Below are 27,114 nucleotides of genomic sequence, written 5' to 3' on the forward strand. Positions count from 1 at the left end.
ACCCAACTCTGCGACCCTTTCGAGGCCTGGCCAGTGGCACCTGTCACCAGGTGTTCTCCACCAACTCTAGAGAGTATCAGACGCCCTTCCTGAGAGACCAAAAGACTGAAATATTCCTTGAGTATAAGATAAACCCTCAGAAACTCCACCTAGAAGCCGGGAGGTACAACCTCAAATGGCCCACGGAAGATATCTCTTTCAGGAGAAAAAAACAAGAACCAGCTGTTATGCAGAATAGAGATGGAGTACCGTCGATAGAGGGAGGGACAGGGAGCTCACCGACAACTGGTTCCCAGGGAGGCTTTATTAGTGTAGAGGTCGCCACACTCCTCTACACCGCAGGCCTAAATAATTAGGCACGGTCCAGCTGACTAGGACCCTGGAACTCCAGCCATTGTCTCATAAAGAGATCCTCTGCCTGCAGTCCAATCCACCACTGCTGCTGCCCAGAGGCTTCACCGTGACCCTGGCACGGGAGACAGATCAGGTATTACACCTTGTCCAAGGGTGACCTGAGACTATGCAGGGCAGGGACGTCTAGTTCCCTGAGGTGAAAACAATTCACCCGCATACCAGGAGGAGGAGGAGGAGGAGGGCTGTAAATGACCCCACAGTATTTAAGGCACAATAACCTGGGGATGTAATTATTCTCTCTCTCTCTCTCTCTCTCTCTCTCTCTCTCTCTCTCTCTCTCTCTCTCTCTCAGGTTATGACGCTTTTCTCCTCTGGGCGGATTACGAGAGAGAGAGAGAGAGAGAGAGAGAGAGAGAGATGTCCAGGATTGTGGTGTTGGGACAGGTTAGGGCGCGTGGCTTCTCTCTCTCTCTCTCTCTCTCTCTCTCTCTCTCTCTCTCTCTCTCATCCGTTCTCCTGACCCACATCGCGGCTCATAATGCCATAAATTTGCACTAGTTTTCTCTCCTCCTCCTCCTCCTCCTCCTCCTCCTCTTCCTCCGTTGTCCCAGTGGAGGAAACAAAGGAGGGGTGGAGGTAAGAAAGGTGGATGGGTAGGGGAGAGGGAATGAGGTGGAGGAGTGAGAGGAGGATCTGGGTGTGGAGGGAAAGTGGAGGAGAAAGGAAGAGGTGGAGAGGAGAGGGAATTTAGGGTAGGAGGTGATGTTTTCCTCTATTATTTTTTTTCCTCCAAACATAATTAATTTTCCTCATTGTGCTGTTCTTCTAGTGGTGTTTAACTATCTATCTTTCTAATCTCTCTATCCATCTATCTATCTGTGTATCTGTTCTTTAATCCATTATTTCCTTCTTTCTTTCACACATTTCTACTTTATCCTATTCCTCCAGTGTTCTTTCCCTTATCTCTATCTATCCATCTAATCTATCTACCTATCTATCCTTCTTTCCTTAATCCCTCCCTTCCTAATGTCCTTTGTGTCTTTTCCAGTGTTCCTTATCTATGTATCTATGTATCCTTGTCCGCCTAAATCCCTCCCTCTTTCCCACCACCACCACCACCACCCTCACCACCACTACAACCACCATTACAACCTCCACCACCATCTCCACCGCTTTATGACACCTGCCGTGGCTGCGCCGTTTCTTTACCTGCCTCGCGCGGCCTGGCCCTGAGCAGCCCCGAGCATCATAAACAGCCCCCAGCAAGCTCTAAGTACGCCCTAAACAAGCCCAAAGAGCCACCTAACTGCCCTAAACAAGTATCAAACAGCCCCTATCACGGTCTAACTTCAGGGGGGGAGAGGAGGAGAGAGAGGGTGAGGAGGAGAAGGGGGAGAGGAAGGAGGAGGGAAAGGACAGATTGAATAGTTGAATGGATGCTGGTAATTAAAGTTTCAGTGGAGAGAAGAGGGAGGAAAGGAGGGGAGAGAAGTGGAGTGGAGGAGAGAGAGAATTGAGAGAAGCTTGATGGATGTTAGAGGTAGTGGAGGAAGGAGCAATGATGGAGGGAGAGAGGAGGGGAGAGAAGTGGAATGGTGAAAGGAAAAAAAAAACAGGAAAGAGTTTGATGGTTGTTAGAGGTAAACGAGGGAGGGAGAGAGGAGGAAATGATAATGGCGTGATGGATGAATGGATGAGTTGATGGGTGACGTAGGTAAGGGAGAGGTGGAGGGAGGAATAGTGGTGGTGTAGTGGTGGAAAGCTAGAGGTGGATAGGATTCAGTGGATTACGAAAGCTTGTGGGTGGTCATGGATGCGGAGTGGAAGAGGAGGTGGAATGATGAAAGAAGCGGAGAGAGGATAGTCATAGTGGATGGAAGGGCGGTGGAGAGGAAGGAATAGAGAGTTGAAGGGATGGAAGGAGTGTGAGATTGAGTGTGGAGAGTTAAGTGGATGGGTTGGGTGGAGGGAGTAGGGGAGATAGGGAGAGATGGATGAAGAGGGGAGGAAGGGAGGGAATGAAAGAGGGGAGTTAAGAGGGCCATAGGGGTAGAGAGAGAGAGAGAGAGAGAGAGAGAGAGAGAGAGAGAGAGAGAGAGAGAGAGAGAGAGAGAGAGAGAGATGAAACAAGCCATTGAGCTCTTGGACGGCAGCAAACATTCTGGCTCGCCTCAGTGCACGAACACACACACACACACACACACACACACACACACACACACACACACACACACACGAATCATACTTGTCATCATCTCTTTTGGCATCTTCATCTGTTCTCTTTAAAGTCTCACAATTCTTTTTCTTTCTGTAATTATGTTTTCTCCTTACTTATATTCACTTCCTGTCATCATCTCTTTAGCTTATTTATATTTATTTAGGTAATTTCTTTTTCTTTTCTTACTTGCATTCATTTCTTGGTCTTGGTCTTTACCCTAAAAAAAACCCCACTCGTATACAGTAAAAAAAATCCAAGACTCTAATACAGTAAAAAATATCGATACAGTTGAAATAAATATAGACATTCATATACAGCAAAAAAAAAATATAAAGGCACTCGTTTGCACCTGGTCGTAATGGTGTTAATTGGTCACACACTCACCTGTCCGTCTGCTACACACTCACGCCACACACACAGGTAACGCGTCACTCAATTAACAACAGGTGTGGAGAGAAAAGCCTGTCACCTCACCCACCACACCTTGTCACACACCTGGACACACACACACACACACACACACACACACACAGAGAGAGAGAGAGAGAGAGAGAGAGAGAGAGAGAGAGAGAGAGAGAGAGAGAGAGAGAGAGAGAGAGAGAGATGAGCACCACGGTTAAGCTCCACTTCTGGCGTATAATGAACTGATAACCTTGACTTGTGGGTTAATTAATTTATCCGGCAGGTGACAGGTGTGTTTGCGGAGGCTGTGGATTGTCATAAATTATCAGCTTCTCTTATTCCCTGTTCGCCTTCATTTATTTATTATTTATCATTTACTTATTATCCTGTTTATCTCTTCAATTCTCTTGCGTATATGATGGAAAAATTGCATCCACTCTCTCTCTCTCCTTCTCTCTCCTTTCCGACTTAACTCTCCATTCCTTTTTCCCATCCACCATCCTCTCCTCTTCTTCTTTCATCCACCTCCTCTTCCATTCCACTTTTTACCTGATTTTACTCCCCTATCTCCACTTCTCTCTCCTTCTGGCCCATCATCTTAACTCTCCATTCCTTCCTCCACCGCCCTTCCATCCACCATCCTCTCCTTCTTTCATTCACCTCCTCTTCCATTCCACTTTTTACCTGATTTTTCTCCAATCTTTTCATTTTTTGCATCATTTTATTTAATCACAATTTTCTTTTATACTCTATTTCGTGTTATTTATGATTCTGTTTATCTCTATTGCGGATAATGAAAAGATTACCTCCACTTTTCCTAACTTTCTCCTACCTGTGTATTTTATTTTTTATCTCATTCATTGGTTACCGTCTACCTTTATTCTCTATCTCGTATTGCTTATTTAGTTCATTTTATTCTTTCCTTTCTTTTCTCATCTTATACCTCAATCTTAATTTATTCAAGATTATTGTTCACTTTTATTCGATGTTTAGCTGTATTGCGTAAAGTACTAAATAGATTAACCTCACTGTGTAATATCTAATGCCTTTGATTTTTGCGTTATCTCGTCATTTCCCATTGCATCACCTCAATGGCATCTAAGTTCCCTGAGTGCCAATACGCCAGACACCTTCACATAGGCATAGCATGGATAGGAAGGAGAAATTGATCTCTCTTTTGGCCGTTCATTTCTATTTGCTTTCGAAGGGGCAGTGCTGAGCGGGCTTATATTTGTTCTCTCCTTATTTTTGCCCTTGAGCCGTTTCCTCAACTGTAAAAACATGCAAATTATAGATGGCGTGGTATGTCCGGAGCTGCCCAGACTGAATGGGTTCCTGACGCCTTATGTTCTTATGTTCTAGTAGTATATCGGTAAGTTTAAAGTCATGCGTTGATTGCCATGTCTATTTATACTTCCTCATCCAGTTTACTTTTAGCCTTGATCCCGTTGTTTTCTTGTGGGTGTATTTAGGAAGCGGCGTGGTGGAGGGTAGAAGGAGAGGTGGAGGGAGAAGGGATGCTGTTGTTTTGTTGTCTCTATTCACTTCCTTATCCACTTAACGTTTTGCTGTTCATCTTATTCATGTTAAGTCTTAGTTATGGTGCGTGATAAAGCGAGAGTGAAGGCGTTTGGGTTGTATGCTCCTATGTTCTCTTGTCTCCGTTCGTCCTTCCTGTCTCCATATTTACTCCCTTATCTACCTCACATTCTACCCTTCTTTGTTCCGGCATATGACCACAGATGTTGCGCCGACTAAACGAAACTTTCCAACTTTCCCTTCTTAGCCTCAGTTGTGGCGGAGGATAAGGATACTGTATGGACGTGTTGTGTGTTTGGCCTTATGCTGTTTTGTCTCCATTCGTTCTTTCTGTCTCTATTCACTTCCTTATTTGATTTACCTTTACGCCTGTGCTGGGTGTTACGTCTTGGTTATTGTGGGGGACGAGGCGAGCGTGAAGGTGGGATGGGTATTGTATGTTTTCCCCTCTTTATTCGTGCCTCCTATCTCTATTCCCCTCTTTATTTACTCTGCTGTTTATTCAATGTCTGTTAAATCTTACTGTGGGAAATAGGGCGAGCGTTAAGGTGTGATGGGTATTGTATGTTGTCCCCTCTCTACTCCTGCTTCCTATCTCAATTCCCCTCCTTATTTACTCTGCTGTTTATTCTATGTCTGTTAAGTCTTACTGTGGGAAATAAGGCTAGCGTGAAGGTGTGTTGTGTGTGTCACTGTGTATGGTCGTATGTCATCTCCTCATTCGTGCTTCCTTATCCCGTTTACTCCCGGCCGTCATCCTGTTGTCCCGTGTGTGCTTAGCGGGACCCAGCGTGGAGGGGGAGGCGCAGAGGCGGGCGTCGGAGCGTTCAGGCGTTAGCTAAGCCTCGTGAGATCATGTCGCTTCGCCGCCGTAAACACAACCTTCGCTAAGCCGGTGGTGTGTGTAAGGGGGAGGCTGAGGTGTGTGTGTGTGTGTGTGTGTGTGTGTGTGTGTGTGTGTGTGTGTGTGTGTGTTCCGGGCAGGTTCTGACTACCCACAAGCATCGGTCCCGTTAGTCCACGCGCGCTGATGCCCACACACACACACACACACACACACACTCACTCGCGGGCCAGTGGGTGAGTGGGTGGGCGGCGGGCGGGCATGAACCTGGGGAGTTTGTTTAGTGACAATAACGGTGGTTTCTCTCCCTCACCCTTTTCCTCCTTCCCTCCCCCTTTCCTCCCCCTTTCCTCCCCCCGAAAACATCCGCCTTGACTCGTGAAGGAAAAAGAAGAGCATTAGGAGGAGTACAGAGAAGAGGCAGAGGAGGAGGAGGAGGAGGAGGAGGAAGCGATAAACGTGTTGAGGCTTAAGCAAGAAATTAGTCCGTATGATCACCACTTGCTCTTGCTTCTTTTTCTCCTCCTCCTCCTTCTCCTCCTCCTCCTCCTCCTCTTCCTGTTACCCTACTTCTCGTCTTGTCCTGCTTCTTGCGCTGCCCCGGTGCCCTGACTTGCCCCGAGTTTGAGGCTGCAGGGCGGGGCGCGGCGGAGCAAAGGCCGGAACGAGGAGTAGGAGGAGAGAGACAGGTCGGGTGAGGCTGCATGTGTGAGGTTCATCATGACTGGAGGCGACGTTGTTTCTCTCGTAGTATCACATTTTGTTGGTCTCCGTGGCCGTGAAGAATGACTCTACGCTTATAAGGCGGCACAGCTTCTGGGCAGTGCGTAAGACAGGAGCTTGGCGTCGTTTGGCCTTCACGTGGCATTTCTCAAAGGGTGAAGGCAGAGAAATTTGCTTGCTCCGTCGGGGGAAGAAAGAGAGGAGACTCGGGGACACTTTCTCACACGACACGTTGCTGCTGGGTCTTGGTGGAGGGAAGAAAAGAGAAGCGCCCAGGGAAGGAGGGTGAGAGGCAGGGAGGGATGTGTGGCAAAGGATGAGGTAGGAAGGGGGCGGGGCGTTGACGGGGCGAGGAGGAGGGAGGGAGGGAGGGAGCGGTGAGTGGGTCGGCTCGGCTCGGATTCGGGATTTCGGAACAAGGCAGCCGTCCGTCTGACTCCGTCAGTTAGTTGTGAGCCTCGGTAGGGAGTGTATGTGCGCCGCCGCGTCCGACAGTCAGTGACCTCGCGCTCCTGGGACACTTTGCGGCATGGAATCTCCCTTCGTCGGTGCCGCCTTCGTAACGCCTTCATGACACGCGATAGTGGCTGTGACGCCCAATGATTACTCAGTTGTTACTCGTGGAAGATGTGCAGTGTTGAGTGTTGTTATCGAGACGTGATTATTACAGTTAGTTCGGAATGAATGCTTTCGTGTCTTCAAGGGATTAGTGAGCTTGTGAGTGTGTCGCGGCGCTGAACGGTGGTCGCCCTTCTGTGTGCGTGTCGGCGTGTGTGCGCGTGTGTGCGGGCATGGTGGCGTGCGAGGCGGCGGCGCTCTGAGTGCGGTAACATGGTGTACCTGGGCGAGGGCGGGGAGCGAGGCTGGGGGAGCGAGGTGGGGCTGCCCTCCCCCGGCTCGGAGCCCCCGCCACCTTATTCCCCTCCACGGGTGCCTCCCCACCACCACTTCTTCTCTCAAGGCTTCCCCCCGCACCACCACCACCACCACCACCACTATTACCCCACCATCAGCGACTACTACCCGCTGGCCAACTCGGAGCCGCCAAGCCTCTCCAGCCTCGGCGAGCCGTCCTCCATCAAGGAGCCGCCGCCGCCCTACCCGCCTGCCTCCACCCTCAAGGCCGCCCACGCCGCCCTAAACCACGGCCCGTCCAGCGCCTTCTCCCCGCCGCCCAAGACTATCAAGTACTCCTACCCGCCGCCCTATACGCCCGCCGCCCCCACCCAAAGCGACCGCCCTGCCCCCGAGGACCCGCGTAACAGGGTGCGCCGCTCACGACCCAGCGCCGCGCCCTTCCAGGAGAAGAGTCGACACTCGGAGCAACGAGAGCAGCGAGACGGTCGCTCGCAGCGGCAGCAGCAGCAGCAGCCGAAGGGTCAAGAGGGCGCCAGGCGGTGTGGCGAGAGAAGGCCCGAGGGCGTCGTTGGTCGGCCCCGAGGCAGTGGCCACCCACAGGGGCCGCTGCGGAGGACTGGCAAGAGCCTGGAGCTACCCCGCGACAGATTAGCTCACCACGCCCCGCCCCCCACCGCCCACACCCACCCCAGCCACCCACGCCTGGCACCCTCTCTCTCCCACCCCCATTCCCACTCTCACCCACACCTCACCAAAGATGGCAGCCGCCTTGTGCACACCAAAGAGCCTCCGGGCACCTCCAGCACACGTTCTAAGTCAAGCCAGCTGGCCTACGTGGGCATCTTGCCTACCAAGCCCAAGAGAGTGGACCACGAGGCGCTGCCCTCAGGCCCGCCCCGGACCGCTGACCCCCGAGGCGAGGACCGCCGCGTGGCCCGCGCCTCGCGCCTCGAGGCTGCCGCGGCGCAGACCATGACGGCCGCGCACGCCGTGCCCGTGACCACCGACAGCACTCAGACAGGTGTTGGGGCGGCGGAGGGGCTGGGCCGAGGGCGGCTACGGTCATGCCGCTCGTTGGATGAGCTCTCCGACCTGCTCGAGGAGGAGGCGGGCCCCGCGCGCCTCCACCCAGCCGCCACTCGTAGTCTCGACGACCTCACAGAACCTCTCTATGAGAACTTCGACGTCATTAACGCCCACGCGCATGGCCGCAGCGCGCGGCAGGCCAACACCAGCGCGCCTGACCTGCTGGAGCCGCCGCCACGCCCCCCGCGGCACCGCAACAGCTCGCTGTCCTCCCTGCTCGATGATCTCTACATGGGCAGCGGCTCCACGCTGGGGCGCCGCGCCCTCAACACCAGCGTGCCCGACGTGCTGGACGGCGGCCTCACTTGGGGCTCGCCGGCCTCCACGCTGCGCTCCACCGCCTCGGGGCCGCAGGACGCCACCAGCGACATCAGCGTGCAGCTGCAGAAGATCCGCGAGGTGGCGCGCGTGCTGGGGGTCAAGTACCGGCGCGGCGAACTGTCCTCCTCCTCGGCCAGCAGCTCCTCCCACACCAGCCCGCGCGCCCCCGCACATGTTCTGCCGCAGACCCTCGACGGCCCCGCCCCGCCGCCCCACGCCCCGGGCGTGCCTGCACGAGCGCCGATTATACACGACGTGTTGAGGGACGGCCGCCGATCAGGACAGCAGCAGCAACAGCAGCAGCCCGCCAACACGGCACCCAAGTATGACGCTGACGCCGCCAGCCAGGAGAGTGGCTACGGCTCCGTGGACTCCCGATGCTACAGGCAACAACAGAGGAAGCAGCAGCAGACCCAACAACAACAACAACAACAGCACCAGCACCAGCAGTATAATGTGCCGCAACAGCAGCGCTCCCCTCAGTCAACACAGCAACACTCCACGCGAAGTAACTACTTCAAAAGCCTGAAGGAGCCGCACATCGGCCCGGCGGAGCCCCGCCACCCACTACGTGTCCACCGCCCCGCTCAGCGAGGAGCCCCTCAGGAGGCCCTAGCAGAGGACCAGTGGGCACGTCATGCCAGCAGCAGGCAGGGCCAGTGGGGCGGCGTGGGTCAGCGGCAACAGCCCCAGCAGGAGCCACCAAGGCCGCCAAGGCCCGCCGTTCAGCAGGTGGAGCTGCAGCAGGTGGGTGTCGCTGCGTCGCCGCCGTCAATGCCCAAATAAGCGTCGCGGGGCAGCTCGTGACCTAAAAGCAAGACAGACAGACGCGTTGCCCTAAAACCTGCTCCTGAGGAAGGGGGGAAGGGGGGGCGTCTCTTCCTTCCTCACCACGAGCCTGAGCGCGCGCGCACACACACACACACACACACACACACACACACACACACACACACACACACACACATTTTTAAGTAGTGTTTTCTTTATTCACGTTCGCCTGACTGACGAGGAAAAGTTTTGTTATTTGTATATCGTTGTGCCATTGTTTGGTGGGCCACGCGGAGTCACGTTTGTGTGTGTGTGTGTGTGTGTGTGTGTTTTCAAGATTTTTTTCTTTGTGTGCCTGTCTGTCATTTGTTCATCGGTTTCCCAAATAAGGAAGCACTTGAAGACAAGGATCAGGGTGGAAGGGACGAAGGGAACACAGACTTACGGGGGAAAGGAAGGAAAAGTATGAGAGAGAGAGAGAGAGAGAGAGAGAGAGAGAGAGAGAGAGAGAGAGAGAGAGAGAGAGAGAGAGAGAGAGAGATGTACTCAATTGCAATATGTAAGATGTAAAAAGAAAGAAAGAAAAGAGAGAGAACAGGTATAAAAAAAAATAACACCTGCATAAGAGAGGAGAGAAAGGAGTCAGGCTGAAGGACGAGAGGGAGAGAACAGGTAGAGATAATGGAGGAAACTCAGGGCTGGGAAGGAGGAAAGTGAAGGTGTGAGACAAGTGTTTAATCTCAGCGGGAAGGAAAGGAAAGAACGTGGAGATAAAAGTGGGAGGGATCAAGGAAAAGAAGGAAGAGAAACGAGATAAGAAAATGGAACAAGAAGAGAAGACAAGGGAGTAATTGTAAGGAGAGAGGAAGGGAAGAAGAAACAGAGGAGGATATAGAAGATAAATGGTATACAAATAATAAAAAGAGGAAAAAATGATATCACTGTGGAAGGAAAAATAAGAGGAGAAGAAGGGAGGAGACAGAACCGGAATATCAGGAGGAAGAAGGAAAAGGAAAAGGAAGCAGGTAAATAAAAGAAAGAAATAAAGGTTGAGAAAAGAAGGAAAAAAATGGGAAAGCAAGGGGAAAGGGAGAAGACGAGGAGGAGGAGGAGGAGGTGAAGGAACGAGGAAAATGCAGAAGCGAAAAGCGAGGAATGGAAAGGAAAGGAGAGGAGGGAAAGGAGGAAGGAAGGGGAGGAGAAGGGGGGGGAGGGTGTGTGTGTGTCAAGGTGGTGTTGAGGGGGACAGATTCTTGCGTGCTGAGCTGTTCTTGAGCTTCCTGTGTGTGTGTGTGTGTGTGTGTGTGTGTGTGTGTCGCTGCTTTGTGCCAGACCAGCTCTCGATTATTCACTTTTTAACTACCCCCCCCCCCTCTCTCTCTCTCTCTCTCTCTCTCTCTCTCTCTCTCTCTCTCTCTCCAGGTATAAAAACAAGCCAGGTGTTTCGAGAAGCGGATAGAGAGAGAGAGAGAGAGAGAGAGAGAGAGAGAGAGAGAGAGAGAGAGAGAGAGAGACTATAATTGACACTTTTAGGTCGTTTGTTAAGCTGGTGGTCTTGGCCGGAAGTGGTGGTGGTGGTGATGAAGGAGGAGGAGGAGGTGGTGTCTGTGGTGGTGATGGTGGTTGTGGAGGAGTAGGTGGTGGTGATGATTGTGGTGGTGGTGTAGGTGGGGGAGGTGTTTGATGATGTTAGTAGAAAGTCAAATGAAGGTGGTGATAAAGGAGGAAGAGGAGGAGGAGGAGGAGGAAAGGGTGAAGGAAGAGGAGGAGGAGGAGGAGAAAAGGGTGAAGGAAGAGGAGGAGGAGGAGGAGGAAAGGGTGAAGGAAGAGGAGGAGGAGGGGATTTCCTACTCACGGATGTCGATTGCATTGTTTCCCTCTCCTGCTCCTCCCATCTTCCTCCTCCTTCTCCTCCTCCTCTTCTGTGGCCTTCATCATCCCCCTTCTACTCCTCCACCCTTCCTTCCTCGCTCCCTCTCTCCCTCCCTCCCGCATAACACTCCCTCATTATCAGTCTGAATTTAAATGGAACTGAAAGGGACCTTGTGTTGGAGTGTTTTGTCTGTCTGTCACCGCCACCGCCACCACCACCTGTTGCCTCGTTGTTGTTATTGTTGTTTTATTCTAGTTCACGTTGATTTTGTTTTTATCCTCTTTTTTGTCAGCTGTTGTTTTTGTGTTGAATATTCCTTCTCTTATATTCCTCCACTTTTTTCCCCTATTTGTCTTCCTCTTGTTCATGTTTAAAAACCGCATTGTTCGTCACTTCGTTGCGTCTTTATTTTTGTCAGCTGTTGTTTTTGTGTTGAATATTCTTCCTTTCTCTTGTATTCCTCCACTTCTTCCCTTATTTGTCTTCCTCTTGTTCATGTTTAAAAACCGCATTGCTCGTCACTTTGCTGCGTCTTTATTTTTGTCAGGTGTTGTTTTTGTATTGAATATTCTTCCTTTCTCTTGTATTCCTCCACTTCTCTTATTTGTCTTCCTCTTGTTCATGTTTAAAAACCGCATTGCTCGTCACTTTGCTGCGTCAGGGGTAAATTGAACGTACCCGCACATACTACGTCCATGAGTCCTTTAATCCTCCCGCAGGTCACTCATGTGGCTGAGGGATCGATTAGGTCACTTACGCAGGCAGCCTCGTGGTGAGCCAACATGCTTTCTGCTGTTTGCTCGTCCACGCTTCTTCCTCCTCATCTCATTTACTTCTACTACTTTTTCTTCCCTTCAGTCTTCCTTTTGATAATTATTTTACATTTTTACCTCTGCTTATTGTCCAGTCATCATAATTTCTTCTTTTACTTTTTTTCTTTTTCTTCTTTTTCTCCGCTCTTGAACTTCGCGTCGTCCGGAAAACAAAGGAATCGGGGGACGCCAAAATGTATCTTGTTGTGGGTAATTGAATTTTTGTTCGCGATGAAAGAAAAGAAGAAAAAAGGAAATTGCTTGAAAGGCGAGACACACCAAGAGAGAGAGAGAGAGAGAGAGAGGGGGGAGAGACGGATTTAGAAATGAGAGTTTACTTGCAGGTGTGTGTGTGTGTGTGTGTGTGTGTGTGTGTGTGTGTGTGTGTGTGGGTGTGGGTGTGTGTGTGTACAGGTGAACGCGGTCAAGGCAGAGGGTCAAGCCAAGGGCCATAACTGGTCTTGCTGGTTACACGCACACACACACACACACACACACACACACACGGGCGGGGCGTCGGTAAGGTGCAAGGCTGCAATACACAAGACAACGGTGCTGGCGAAAACGTGTGTGTGTGTGTGTGTGTGTGTGTGTGTGTGTGTGTGTGTGTGTGTGTGTGTGTGTGTGTGTGTGTGTGTGTGTGTGTGAAGAGGAGGAGGAGATGAAGAGTAAGAGGAGAAGGTAAGAGGATGCCCGGACGAAGATAGGAAAGCGTTGTGTGTGTGTGTGTGTGTGTGTGTGTGTGTGTGTGTGTGTGTGTGTGTGTGTGTGTGCGTGTGTGTGTAGACTAAACCATCACCAGCATCTCACATACCTCAAGTGCCCAGCTTAAGTGTGTGTGTGTGTGTGTGTGTGTGTGTGTGTGTGTGTGTGTGTGTGTACGCCAAGGCAGCATCTCTTCACCTGTGCGTGTTGTATTGGTCTCTCATCCAGCTAGTCTCCTCCTCCCCTCCTCCTCCTCCTCCTCCTCCTCCTCCTCTGCGTTTCTCTTCTTTTTGTTCCTCATTGTTATTGCTCTCTCGTTCCTCATCTTGTTTCTGTGGTCGTTCCTTTTGTTCCTCTTGTTTCACTTATTTCTTCTCCTTTTGGTCTTTGTGTGTTCCATTTTTGTTCCACTTTCTATTACCTCATTTTTTCCCCCTTATGGTTCACTTCCTTCCTCTGTCCGTTTTTCCTGTGTTCCATTCCATCATGCTTTTGTCTTTGTCTTGTACGTCTTATTCTTCTTGTTCTCCTTTCTTCATCTTCTTTTTAGTCCATTGTTTTTCTTCCTCCAACTTTGCTTTCCTTTCATTTTTTGTTGTTTCCTCAAGTCTTATTCCTTTCCTTCCTCATCTTGTTCTGCTTCGTCGTGTTGTTTTCTTGTGGTTGCATTTCTGTGGCTTCATATATTGCTTTTTCTTTTCTTTCTTTTCTTTTTGCTGTCATCATCCTGTTCTGCTTCATTTGTTTTTATGGCTGTCACTTATCTCACTGCTGTTCCTCCTCTCGTTAAAATTCTTCCTCATTCTTCGCTTCATCTAGTTGTATTAATTTTCCTTCCTTCTGTTGTTAATAATCGTCTGTGCCTCATTCTGTTCTCCTTCTTCTAATCTTCCCTCTCGCTTCTGATTATCTTTCTTCTTCATCGTTCTTGCTGTTCACTGTATCCTGACTCATAGGGTTAATTGGACTTCCCGCTAGTGTCCTCTTCCTCCTTTTCTTCCCCTTGTTCATTACGTTCATCTCAATGTCATATTTCGTCTATTTTTTTTTCTTTTGTGCATATATGTATCTTCTTTTTGTTAGGTTATTTTGTGATCTTCCTTCTGCTCCCTCCTTATCTCTTGGTCCTATCGTTTTTTTCCTCTTTCCTCTTCATTCTGTTTTGCTTCCTCTAATTTCCTCTTGTGTATAGTTTCTTTCTCTTTCGGTGTATCTTTTCGCCTGTTCTTGTTTTGCGTTTTCAGTAATAATCTCTTTTTCTTTGTTTTCTTATGCCATTAATTTCTCTTGGTCTTGTGCATTTTTCCTTATTCCTTCGTCCTTTTCCGTTCTGCATCGTCTGGCTTTCTCTGTGTATTTCTTTCTCCTTTTCTTGCTCTTGTTAATGTTTTCTTCTCTTCGTTCTATAGTCCTCTCTCCTTTGTCTTCATTTCATTCATTTATCTTGATTGTGTGTATTTCGTTTTTCTCCTTCCTGTCCATCTGTTGTTCTGCATGGCGTGGCTTCCTCTGTCTGTGTTCTTGCCCTTCTTCTGCACTCTTCTTTTTTCTTATCCTCTTGTGCCATTAACTTATCTTGGTTCTGTTAATTTTCATCTCATACCATTTTCCTCTTCCTGTTCTGCATGGTTTGGCCTCCTCTATCTGTGTTCTCCTTGCCTGTTCTTGCCCTTCTTCTGCCCTCTTCTTATTTCTTATCTTCTTGTGCCATTAACTTATCTTGGTTCTGTTAATTTTCATCTCATACCTTTTTCCTCTTCCTGTTCTGCATGGTTTGGCCTCCCCTGTCTGTGTTCTCCTCGCCTGCTCTTCCTCGCGTGTCCCTTTGGCCTCAGCCTCCTCGGGTCAGCTGCCCCCCTTGCAATGCGCCGGGCTGGGTGTGGCGACTGGTACGAGGGCCGCCTGAGTGCTTGCTTCTTGCCCTCCCTTCCTTCCTTCCTTCCTGCAGCGGGGTAAGGCAATTGTTGCATGCTCCCTCCTCCTCCTCCTCTCACTCCATTCTCCCTCCTCCTCCTCCTCCTCTCCTTATCGTCCTCTTCCTCCTCTTGGCGTCTTCTCCTCCTCCTCCTCACCTCTGTAGATTTATTATTAGTTTTTTTTGTGGTATTTCTTCTTCGTTTTCTTTTCTTTTTCTTTCCTTTGTTTCTCTTCTTCGTAATCCTGTTCGCCTTCATTTGGTTTCCTCGCATTCTTCTTCTTTTTCTCCTCCTCCTCCTCTTCCTCCCCCTCCTTTCATTCCTCCTCCTCCTCTTACTCCTTCCTCTCAGCCAATCATAAAGGCGTATTTAGATCCTGGTTCTTGATTGGTTCGCAGGATGAATGTAAAGAAGAGCTTGTTTGTGGCGATGCTGAGGCCCTCGTTAGTCATGTGTGTGTGTGTGTGTGTGTGTCGTGGGCGTGCGTGTGGGCGGTGGTGTTAGTGATAGTGGTGGATGGACCGGCTATGAGAGAGAGAGAGAGAGAGAGAGAGAGAGAGAGAGAGAGAGAGAGAGAGAGAGAGAGAGAGAGAGAGAGAGAGAGAGAGAGAGAGAGAGAGACGTGCGAAGTATTTTTAGCAAGGATTACCAAGAAAGATCATCCTGTTCCTCTTCCTTTGGTCTCCTCCTCCTCCTCCTCACCTCCACTTCTTCCCTTTAATAACCAGCATCTCTGATCCCCACCACCTCACCACCTTCTCTTCTTCTCCCCACCCCTATCATCTCATCTCCCAGCCTCCTCATCTCCACTGCTGTCCCTTTATTCTACTCATCTCCCCCATTCTCTTCCTCTCTTCACCTCCTCATCTCCCCGTGTCTTGATATCCTTCTCTCTATCTCTCCCTCATCTCCATTCTACTCTGTTTTTTCTTCTTCATTAACACCTATCATCATTTTCCGTTTCTCTTTCTTCCCCTCATCATCTTCCTCATCTCCACCGTGTTCTGTTCTCATTCTCCTTAGTCAACACCCATTATCTTCATTCTTTTCCTTCCTTCATCATTTCCTCTATTTCCATCTTGTTCTTTTTTTTTTCCTTTTCATTTTTCTTCTGTCTTTTCATTCTTAACTCATATCATCTCTCGTTCTTTCCCTCCCTTCATCTTCATCTCCCTACTTTTTCTTTTGTTCTCTCCCTCTTCTTATCTCCCCACCTTTATCCCTTTCTTTCCCTCCCTTCATCTCTCTACTGTTCTTTTGTTCTCCCCCTCTTCTTATCTCCCCACCTTTATCCCTTTCTCTTCCTTCCCTCATCATCTTAATTCCCACCTTGTTCCGTTCTTTCAATCTCCATTATTTTCCTCCTTTCATCTCCCCGTCTCTTCGTCCCCTCCCTCTCCTTATCTCCCTTTCTTTGTCTCTTTCTCGCCCCGTCTTCGTCCCCTCCCTCTCCTTATCTCCCTTTCTTTGTCCCTTTCTCGCCCCCTCTTCCTCCAGCTCTCTCTTCCTCCGGTTCCTCCCTTAATAATACTCACCCTCATCCTGTTCTCCTCCTCCTCCTCCTCCTCCTTCTCAACCCCGTGTCCCGTAATGCCCAGCCCCGCGTGTCCCAGGTGTGGGTGTGGGGGATGGGAGAGGGGGTCAGGGCATGGGCGTGGCATGACGTCATCGTGCCCAGCCGGCGCTCGAGAGGGTCGTGACCTGAGGCGCGAGTGTGGGGAGGGCAAGGCAGGAGGAAGTGGAGGTTCAGAGGAGTGGAGTAGAGTGGAGGAGAAAGAAGGAAGGAAGAGGCTAAGAGGAGTGGAGTAGAGGGAAGGGTCGGAGGAGGAGGAAGGAAGGAAGAGGCTTAGAGGAGTGGAGTAGAGGGAAGGGTCGGAGGAGGAGGAAGGAAGGAAGAGGCTTAGAGGAGTGGAGTAGAGGGAAGGGTCGGAGGAGGAGGAAGGAAGGAAGAGGCTTAGAGGAGTGGAGTAGAGGGAAGGGTCGGAGGAGGAAGAAGGAAGATGCTAAGCGGAGTGGAGTAGAGGGAAGGGTCGGAGGAGGAAGAAGGAAGGAGGAGTAGAGTAGATGGAAGAAGGCATGGTAACGTAGAGGAGGAGAACTATGAGAAAGAGAAAGAGATGAAGGAGGGAGGAATGGGAAGGGAGGTGAAGGAGGGAGAGCATTTTACCGAAGGGAGATGGTGGAAGGAGTGAAAGGAAAAGGAGGAGGAGTAGGAGGAGGGAGGGAGGCGCTTCAAAATGAGGTGTCGAAGGTTATTTAACAAGAGAAAAAGATGAAGGAGAATGAAGAGGGAAGAATGGGAAGGGAGGTGGAGGAGGGAGCAAATTTAAGGAAAGGAGATGGTGGAAGGAGTGAGAGGAAGAGGAGGAGAAGGAGAAGGAAGAGGAGGAGGGAGCCACTTCAGAATGAGGTGTCGACGGTTATGTAACAGGAGAAAAAGATGAAGGAGAAGGAAGAGGGGACGAAAAGGGAGTGAAAAGGAGACGAAGGGAGAAAAGGGAAGACTAGCTAAGAAAAATGGAAGGAAGAGAAAGGGGTAAAAAATGAGGTGACGGAAGAATGAAATAGAAGGAAGAAGAGGAAGATATGGAGGAGGAGGAGGAGGAGGAGGAGGAGGAGACGAAAGGGAAATAAAAGAAAGAAAACGAAGAGAAGAAAGAATGAAGGACTTTAACATGTAGGAGGAGGAGGAGGAGGTGAAAGAAGGAAGAGGAAACATGGAAACATGGAAATGCAGGTAACAGAAAGCCTATTGGCTCATTACGAGGTCGCCCGCTTGGGTGGTTTAATCTGCTCGACCGCCACTTGGGGCTTGGTGAGCAGATGCAGTTGAAGCCCCTCGTTATTCAGTTTACTCCTGACGCAGCGAAATGACGGTCGATTCTATATTTGAAGGAGTTGATGGTATTCGCATTTACTACTTCTGAGGGAAGATTGTTCCAGTGGCGGATGACTCGGTTTGAAAAGAAACTCCTTCCAATGTCTGTGTTACATCGACTCGACTGAATGGGTAAACCGTTATTTCTATTCTTGAGTTGGTTTGCAGTTCAAAGAATTTGGAGTAATCGACGTTATTGAACTTTTTTAGATACTTGAAGACTTGAATCATATCCCCTCGTAGGCGTCTTTTCTCCAATGTAAAGAGATTGAGTCGCTTGAGTCGTTCCTCGTACGGTTGAGCCCTGAAGGTTGGAATCATCTTTGTGGCGCGTCGTTGAATCCTTTCCAGTAAAGCAATGTCCTTTCTGTAATTGGGAGACCAGAACTGCACTGCATACTCGAGGTGCGGTCTTACCATGGAATTATACAAGGATAGCATCACGTCTGGTGTTTTACACTCGAAGTTCCTCGCTATGAACCCGAGCATAATGTTGGCCTTGTTGTATGCTTTTTTACAGTGATTCGCGTGTTTCAGGTCACTGCTGATAGTGACTCCAAGATCCTTTTCCTCCTGCATCGCTTGCAGAGGTCTCCCATTCATGATGTATGTGTGGTTACTATTTTGGGACCCAATGTGCATGAGGAGGAGGTGAAAGAAGGAAGAAGAGGAGGAGGAGGAGGTGAAAGAAGGAAGAGGAGGAGGAGGAGGTGAAAGAAGGAAGAAGAGGAGGAGGAGGAGGAGGTGAAAGAAGGAAGAGGAGGAGGAGGAGGAGGAGGTGAAAGAAGGAAGAAGAAGAGGAGGAGGAGGAGAGAAGAGGAATGACTTCATACTCCACGTGTGAAGGTAAAAACGAGGGAAGGAAAGAACAGAGGTGAGAAATGTTGTGTTGTAGCCATGTGGGAGGAGGAGGAGGAGGTGGAGGAGGACGAGGTGGAGGAGGAGGGGGAAGGGGAGGAGGAGGAGGAGGTAACTGTAGCGGGGCAGGATTAAGGTCATAGGTTTTCCTTTTTCGGGTCCCGGTGAGAGAGAGAGAGAGAGAGAGAGAGAGAGAGAGAGAGAGAGAGAGAGAGAGAGAGAGAGAGAGAGAGAGAGTTTTCTTTATCTTATCTTTTTCTGTCGTCGTTAATTTCACTTTTTTTCCTCCCTCCTTCTCTCTCTCTCTCCTGGCAAGGAGAGAGAGAGAGAGAGAGAGAGAGAGAGAGAGAGAGAGAGAGAGAGGACATTATACAAAATTTCCTCCTCCTCCTCCTCCTCCATTACAATTTCCGTGACCATCAATACTGTTTTAGGAGGGAGGAAGGAGAGGAAGGGAGGGAGGGAGGGAGAGGAAGAGAACCAGATGGAGGAAACGGAGGTAAATGAGGGTGTTTAGAGGAGAGGAGACAGCCGGACGAGAGGGAGAGAGAACAGGAGGAAGGGAGGCAAGGAGAGGGAGAAGTGAAGGAGATAGATGAGAGAGAAGGGAAGGGAGGGAATGAGTGATGAGAGGCAAGTGGAGGAAGGAGAGAGAAAGGAAGGGGTGAGGGAAAAAGGAATAAAGAAGAGGAAGAGGAAGGATAGATGGGAGAGAAGAAGAAGGGAAGGGAGGTAATGATTGATGAGGGAGAAGGGATGGAGGAAAGAGGAATAAAGAAGAGGTAGAGTGAAAGAGAAGAAAAATGGATGAGGGAGAAGAAGGGAAGAGAGGAGGAGGGACAAGACGTGGAGGAAAAAGAGACAGGAGGTAGAAGTGGAGGAGGGAGTTTTGGAGAAGACGGAGGGGGAAAAAAGAGCAATAAAGAGGAGGTAAAACGCGAGGTGCAGGAAATATAAAAAAAGAAGAGGAAGAGGAGAGAGACTTGAAGAGGAAACCGCAGAGGATGAGGAGGAGGATTGGAGAGGGGTAAAAGAGGATAAAGGAAGGTTGTGGTAATGGGATCGAAGAAGGCTTGAAAGGAAGGAGGAGGAGGAGGAAGGAGGGGCGAGGGAAGAGACTTGTTGGCGGAGCTCTGTGGGAGGCAAAAGAGGAGGAGGAAGATAAGAGGATTGCGGTGATGAGATTTAAGGGGAAGAGGAGGAGGAGGAAGGGGACGAAGGAAAGGAAGAGAGGAGGAGAAAGGGTTAGAACTGGAAACGGGAGAAGAAAACAGGAAGGAAAATGTATATAAGAAAATGAAAAGAAGAAAGAAAAGGAAAAGGTTTGGATAGCGTGTCAGAAGAGTGAGAGAAGAGAAAGAAGAAAGGAGGAGGAGGAAGAGGGGGAAAGGAAGACAAGAGGAGGAGAAAGGGTTAGAACTGGAAACGGGAGAAGAAAACAGGGAGGAAAATGTATATAAGAAGGTAAAAAGAAGAAAGAAAAGGAAAAGGTTTGGATAGCGTGTCAGAAGTGAGAGAAGAGAAAGAAGAAAGGAGGAGGGGGAAAGGAAGACAAGAGGAGGAGAAAGGGTTAGGACTGGAAACGGGAGAAGAAAACAGGGAGGAAAATATATATAAGAAGGTGAAAAGAAGAAGAAAAGGAAGGAAAAGGTTTAAATAGCGTATCAGAAGAGCGAGAGAGGAGGAAGAAGAGAAAGAAGAAAGGAGGAGGAAGAGAGATGCAAAACTGGAAACAAAGAGAGGAGATAGAAGGAAAGGAGGAGGAAAGGGAAGGATAGGTTTGGGTAGTATATAAAAAGGGTAAGATAGAAGGAGGAGGAGGAGGAGGAGGAGGAGGAGCAGAGGAGAAGAAGGATGCAGAACAAGAAATGGGAGAGAGTAAGAGAAAAAAAATAATAAATAGAAGGAGTAGGAGAAATGTAGAAAGGAAAGGTTTGGGGTAGCGTGTTGGAAGGGTGAGAGAGGAAGAGGAGGAGGAGGAAGGAGGGAGGAGGAGAGGGGGAAGAGGAAACTTTGGGTAACGCATTATGGAAGCGGGAGGGAGGGAGGGAAAGGGAGGGAGGTGATTTGGGGTGACGGGAGCAGGAAGGAAGGGGTGAATTTTGTGCTTCCTTTCACGTGGTGGCCATTACCCCTCCCGAGAGAGAGAGAGAGAGAGAGAGAGAGAGAGAGAGAGAGAGAGAGAGAGAGAGAGAGAGAGAGAGGTTGATATGTATAAATTGCAAAATCAACCCTATTTCTTATTACAAAAGTTACGTTATTATCATTTACTTTTTATTTTTACTACTACTACTACTACTACTACTACTACTACCACCACCACCACCACTACTACTACTACTAATACTAATACTAATACTTCTACTACTACCACTTCTACAACTCGTCTAACAAACTCTAACATCCCCTTCAGTACACAAAACAAAACAATACAACACAACAAACCAATTAAAGGAAACACACTCTAATCTAACCTAACCCTCGTATATCACTTTCTTCCCTCAACCTCACGTCTGGTAGCCAATCGCGTCAGTCAGTAGAAGCGACGAGGAACTTCGACCCCGCAACTCTCCCTAATGACGCTGGCAAGAGGGGTTCCTGGTAATGCCTTGTAGTCGCAGTAGTGGGGCAATTGTTGGTGGCATATCTACTACTGACTTCCTTTCCCTATAAGTCCTTCCTGCGCGATGTAATGGCCGCATATATGGATGAAATGAGTTTGCTATTGTTCCTTATGACGTGTAGGGAGTGGGGAGTGTGAGGAGAGAATGGAGTGTAAAAGGAAGAGAGCTGGGTAAGAGTGGAGAGACGGAGGAAGAGGCAAAGAGGAATGGAGCAGAAGGAAGAGTGGGGGAAGAGGGTGGGATTGAAGAGAAAGGAGGAGAGAGGGAGGGGTCGTTTGTGGGTGGGTTAGTGAGTATTGGTGGGTAAGTGTGTGAGGGGAGGGCTGGTAGTGAAGTGGGTATATATAGTAATGAGAAATGTACTATAAAAAGAAAGAAAAGGGGAGGGAAAGGAGGGGGATAGAGGAAGGTAAGGTAAAGGAAGGTCTCGTTGATAGATAGAGATGATAGATGAGGGAGGAAGGGGGGGGGGTAAAGGAGGGTAGGAGAAGAAAAAATGGGGGAAGGGAAAGTGTGGGTGTGGATCGTGTGTAGTAATGACTTAAACGTTCCAGTGTAATTTTGCGGCATATCATTATCGGGTTGTCATTGTGCTGCGTTAATTGTATGATGGGATGTAATTGTCCTCCCCTATTGTTCTGCTGTGGTATGTGCTGTGTGTGTATTGTGTGTGTGTGTGTGTGTGTGTGTGTGTGTGTGTGTTATGCGGTAGAAGGAGGGTGGTGTGTATGTATGTATTTATATATGTACGTATTATGTATCTAGACACAATTGAAGGAAGGAGAGGAAGGGGGGAGGGAAGGGAGGAAAGGGGAGAGGCCACGCGACCCGCCACACTCCGTCATACCTTCCCTTCCCTCCTTCCTTTCCCTCCCACCCTCGCTCCCTCCTTCCCTTGCTTTCCGGACAGGTGTTGTGGGCGGGGCAAATGTAGGATGGAGGGGGGGGGATGAACATAGTGGTGAGCGGGAAAGCGGACGGGAAGGGAGAGTCGGATATTGGCGTGTAGAAGTAGAAAAGATGGTAGGAATTAAGGCAAACTTTTCTAACCTCTACACCAGTTATTATTTCGTTACTAAGACAGATTTTTGATATAGTAAAGGAAACAGTTCAAGGGCAGAAATAAGTGAAAAGAAAATCCATGAAATAAACTGGAAATGATGGATGATTTATTTTTTTATTCTGTTCGTTCATTTCATTTACTTCCTTCACTCGAACCCCGTGAAAGAGACTGAAAACGACTTATGATTTACTTATACCGTTCCTTCATCTCATTTACTTCATACACCGTAAAATGGGGGAAAAGGGGACAAAAACATCACATTTTTTGACTTATTAATCTATTTTTAATTAAACTACAGCAATTAGAGTCACATAAAACTTGTCAGGTAAACTATACAACACCTAACCTAACCTAACCTAAAATTAATAGACAAAGGGTATGATGATTTAAACAGTTAATTCACTATAAGAAAACGGGATCAAAGATGTCATTAGTATACAAAACCAATGGGAAATAGGAGTCAATTCTCTGATCCTCTGGTGCATAAAGTCAGCCCTCCAGGCGACATAAAAAAGACTGCGAAAATAAGCCAATTCTCTGACTGCTGTAATGTCACTCCTTGAAGCGACATGCAAAACCAATAAGAAAAAACAAGACAATTCTCAGTCAGTGTTGCAGAAAGTTACTCCTCGAAGCGACATGCAAAATCAACGAGAAAAAAAAGGCGGTGATTCGACGGTATGCTGCAGGTCACTCCTCGAAGCGACATGCAAAACCAATAAGAAAAAACAAGACAATTCTCTGTCAGTGTTGCAGAAAGTCACTCCTCAAAGCGACATGCAAAATCAAAGAGAAAGAAAAAGGCAGTGATCCGGCGGTATGTTGCAGGTCACTCCTCGAAGCGACATGCAAAACCAATAAGAAAAAACAAGGTAATTCTCTGTGAGTGTTGCAAAAAGTCACTCCTCAAAGCAACATCCAAAATCAACGAGAAAAAAAAGGCGGTGATTCGACGGTATGCAGCAGGTCACTCCTCGAAGCAACATATATAAGATCAATTAGTAAACAAGGCAATTCTCCGCGCGTTGTAGTAGATAAGACAATTTTAAAGTCACATCCTGCGCTAACCCAACGGAACATCATACCCGACTGAAGCCCACTAGCACTCCTAAAATCTGTTCCAGCACTGCTCTGGCTGCCGGCGCCTCGGGGGAACAAAAACTGGTACAGAGGAAGAGGCAGGCAGGGAGGATGGGCGGGGCGGGGCAGCGATATCTGAGTGTGGGGCGGCAGGAGTGGAAGACGAGGAAGGCGGGGTGGTATTATGTGGAGCTGGGGTGGGTTCGGGGATAATGGGTAAGGTGGGGCATTGCTATGTGAGGTGCCCCACCTCACAGGAGGGGTTGATGAGGGGGCTGTGGCGAAGTGGGAAAGTGTCATGTGAGGGTCGGGGAGGTCAGGAGAAGATAAGGGAGGTGGGGTACGGCGGGGCGGGGTCACGGTAGATGGGGAAGGTGGGGCAATGTAATGTAAAGGTGGGCCGGGTCAGAGCGCGGGGGGTGGGGGTAAAGGTATGGGGCATTGTCTGAGGTGGGGCAGGTGAGGGGGAGGGGGCAGGTACAGCACCCAACACCTGGTCTCCTTTGTTGCGTCACGCTTCTCTGCCCCCGCGCCGGAAGCTGCTACCTACGTCACGTCCACCTTCCCCCCCCCCCCCCTTTTCCTCCTCCTCCTCCTCCTCCTCCTCCTCCACACCCACTCACTCCGGCGCCCTTTCACACTCCGTCACTTGCAAACTTCACACTTCACACTCACACCCACAGACTTAAGGTATTATAGCATCTCTCTCTCTCTCATTATTACACCCTCACCCCTGACCCCTTGCCCCCCTCACCCCTCCTGGCACCCCCATCACCCTTGCCCCCTCACACCTTTGCCCCGCCTCACCCCACCTCACCTCACCTCGCCTCACAATCACATCTATCCCCTCCTTTCATGTAACCACAGAATGTACACCTTTTCTACCTGATAATCAATTACCCTCTTCCTTTTCTCTCTTTTCTTCCTCCCTTTCTTTTCTTCTTTTCCCCATTTCCTGTTTTCTGTTTCGCCGTCATCATCTCTCTTCTTCTTTCTCTTCTTTTTCCCTCGCCTTTTCATCTTCCTGTTTTAGTTTTCCTCATCGTCATCCTCTTTCCTTCCTTCTCTTCTTTCCCTTCGTCTTCGTATCTTCTTCCCGTTTTCTATTTTCTCATCATCATCGTCTTTTCTCCTCGTCACCACAGCCTCTTCTTCTTCCTCGTCCTTGTTCTCGTTCTGCTCCTCCTTTTTCTCCTCTTCCTCTTCTTCTACTCTTCATTTTGCCTCTTCCTTCTCCGCCATCACCTCCTCCTCCCCTTCTGCTCCACATTTCCTCCTCCTCCTTTTAACCCTCCACCTCCTCCTCTTCCTAAACAACGGGGGCGTGTGATAAGTTGTCATCCACACCGTTACGCAGACACCCTTGACGCCTCCGCGGATTGGCTCAGGCCGCGAGGGTTGGCAGGCGCTGGGGTGCTGCATACCGCCCCGTGTTGATGTTCTTTTGTTGTTCGTTACCTGTGACTTGTATGTGTGGCCAGTATGCTCAGACACGTTCGGATCTCACAACAGTTATTTCCAAAGGCCACAGAGAAGATTGATCGGGTTCTCATTAGTGTTTCTCGCATTCCTGTGTTGAAGAAACCTTGGCTCATAAAACTACCTGCCCGCGGAGGTACTAACACAACAACCTCTACGAAAACTCTACCAAATGTGGGTCTGTAAGGAAGCCCCGAAATGTTTAGATGAGAATATGGACTTGAGATGAACTGTTGGCGCCTAATGATATGCTAAATAATACCGCGTTGCCCAGATGCTTGACGCTATACTAATTCTCCTTTGCCTGCTTTCCGCTTAATTATTCCTTGATATGTTAATTAATCCCTCGTAAGCAGCATTTCAATAGTGGCCTAATGATATGCTAATTATACCATGTTACACGGATACTTAACCTAATAATCTCATTCTCCATCGACTTCTTTCATTGTAAGTGTGTGGACAATTCAACACACATCTACCTTTCTTAATAGACTCATTCTCCATTACTCCTTACCTAAATACACTCATTCTCCTTTACTCTTTACCTAATAGACTCATTCTCCATTATTTCTTACTTTAATATACTCATTTTCCTTCACTCCTTACCTTAATACATTCTCCTTCACGCCTTACCTTAATACATTATCCTACACTCCTTACCTTAATACATTCTCCTTCACTCCTTACCTTAATACATTCTCCTTCACTCCTTACCTTAATACATTCTCCTTCACTCCTTACCTTAATACATTCTCCTTCACTCCTTACCTTAATACATTCTCCTTCACTCCTTACCTTAATACATTCTCCTTCACTCCTTACCTTAATACATTCTCCTTCACTCCTTACCTTAATATATTCTCCTTCACTCCTTACCTTAATACATTCTCCTTCACTCCTTACCTTAATACATTCTCCTTCACTCCTTACCCTAATACATTCTCCTTCACTCCTTACCTTAATACATTCTCCTTCACTCCTCACCTTAATACATTCTCCTTCACTCCTCACCTTAATACATTCTCCTTCACTCCTCACCTTAATACATTCTCCTTCACTCCTTACCCTAATACATTCTCCTTCACTCCTTACCTTAATATATTCTCCTTCACTCCTTACCTTAATACATTCTCCTTCACTCCTTACCTTAATACATTCTCCTTCACTCCTTACCTTAATACATTCTCCTTCACTCTTTACCTCAATACATTATTCATTGCTCCTTACCTTATACACTCATTCTCCTTCACTCTTCACCTTAGACTCATTCCTCTTTAACATCCAACTCAACGCACTTTTACTAACCTTTAACATACTCATTCCCCTTTTGACTTCTTTCCGTGTGAGTGCCTAGACAACCCAACACACACACACACACACACACACACACACACACACACACACACACACACACACACACACACACACAGCCTCGGTAATGTAAAAATAACGGCGCTCTGATATACAGCTGACGCCCTCACCCACCCACCCAACCAATCCTCATCCTCCGCGTTGCTTTTATCTGCTTAATGCGTGAAGCTACTCGGGGTGTCTGGTGGGAATGTGCGGCGGGGAGAGTGATGCTAGCCGAGAGATAGGACGAGGGAGCGTGGGAAGGGGATAGTGATTGAGGGGACCCATATTTCTTAACATTTCGGGGCTGACACACCCACGTTTGCTAAAGGTTTCGTAGAGGGTGTGTCAGTATTTCCATGGGTTGTTGTCTGGGGTATTGCTAGACTCTTCCACCTCTAACATTAACCATTCCAAAGGCCGAAAAAGGAGATCAGTCGCGTTCTAATATGCGTTTCTGTGGGCTCATGGTACAGAAGAAGAGTCAGACTACCACCAGGGTCATGAAACGACCTCCGGAAATGCCCCAAGCTCCTACGAAATACTTGTCAAATGTATGTGTGCCTCGAGACCAAAATGTCAAAAAATATGGACCTTCATGACCCTGGTGACAGTTTGACAAGGGTTCTGCTGCACCATGAATGTGAAAACGCTCTTGAGAATCCGACTTATCTCCGTTGTGGCCTAAGGAGATATTTGTTGTGAGAGCTGAAAGCGTTTGAGAATTATGACCTGAAGCTTGTTAAAATGTTATATTGAGAAGGATTGAAAGTTAACCCGGTAGCAGCGACGAGCCAAATCTGCCTTTATCGTGTAGCAGCGACGAGCCAAATTTGTGCCATGATATAAACCCCAAAAAATAAATGATACATAATCTGATCACAAATGCTTTGATATATATTTTGAAATGGTTTGTGTGAGGGGTGTTTTTTCTCATTTTTCTCGCTTGGAGGGACCATTAAGAAACATGATCCCCGCTGCTACCAAGGGAGGAATGAAGGAAGAAGCAAGGAAGTAGATGCATTTGAATTCGAAGATGGGAAAAGAGGAGACAAAGTAAGAGATAACCAAAACGAAGAGGGTGTATGGAGGGAGAAGTACATAGGGTGAGGGAGAAGAGGACAGCGATGAATAACAAAAATAAATGAAGGAAAGAAGGAAGAGGGTGATGAGAAGGAAGTTTTGGAAGAGGCGTAAAAGAAGAGACGAAAACTGGAAGATCGAAGAGAGAGAGAGAGAGAGAGAGAGAGAGAGAGAGAGAGCATGTGGAAGTAGAAAGCTAATGCAGTACAAATATACGGAACTGCAGATGTAGAGAAAGAAAAAAAGCAGGAGAAAGGGAGACGGAAAGTAAGGA

At 48.5% G+C, this 27,114-nt stretch overlaps 1 protein-coding gene and 1 long non-coding RNA gene across 6 annotated transcripts in view; one reads left to right on the forward strand and one right to left on the reverse strand.

Moving 5' to 3' along the window:
• The window catches only part of LOC126985091 (afadin-like), a 135,833-nt gene that overhangs the window by 85,174 nt on the left and 23,545 nt on the right, over nucleotides 1-27,114 (forward strand). For 2 of the 5 annotated variants that reach the window (XM_050839536.1, XM_050839537.1), the window contains exon 1: nucleotides 6,522-9,092. The exons of 2 other annotated variants lie outside the window; for them this stretch is intronic. In XM_050839536.1, the coding sequence (XP_050695493.1) occupies nucleotides 6,912-9,092 (2,181 nt within the window). In that variant the 5' untranslated portion in view covers nucleotides 6,522-6,911. Of the gene's footprint in view, nucleotides 1-6,521; nucleotides 9,093-27,114 lie in introns of those variants that run through there. One more of the 5 variants, XM_050839538.1, reaches the window with a different exon arrangement.
• LOC126985095 (uncharacterized) lies at nucleotides 24,123-25,801 on the reverse strand. Its single transcript, XR_007738292.1, has 3 exons — nucleotides 25,524-25,801; nucleotides 25,065-25,253; nucleotides 24,123-25,010 (listed from the first exon to the last, which is right to left on the reverse strand). It is a non-coding gene; the product is annotated as an uncharacterized LOC126985095 (long non-coding RNA).

This window comes from Eriocheir sinensis, chromosome 58 (genome assembly GCF_024679095.1).
Source record: "Eriocheir sinensis breed Jianghai 21 chromosome 58, ASM2467909v1, whole genome shotgun sequence".
Taxonomy (NCBI): domain Eukaryota; kingdom Metazoa; phylum Arthropoda; class Malacostraca; order Decapoda; family Varunidae; genus Eriocheir; species Eriocheir sinensis.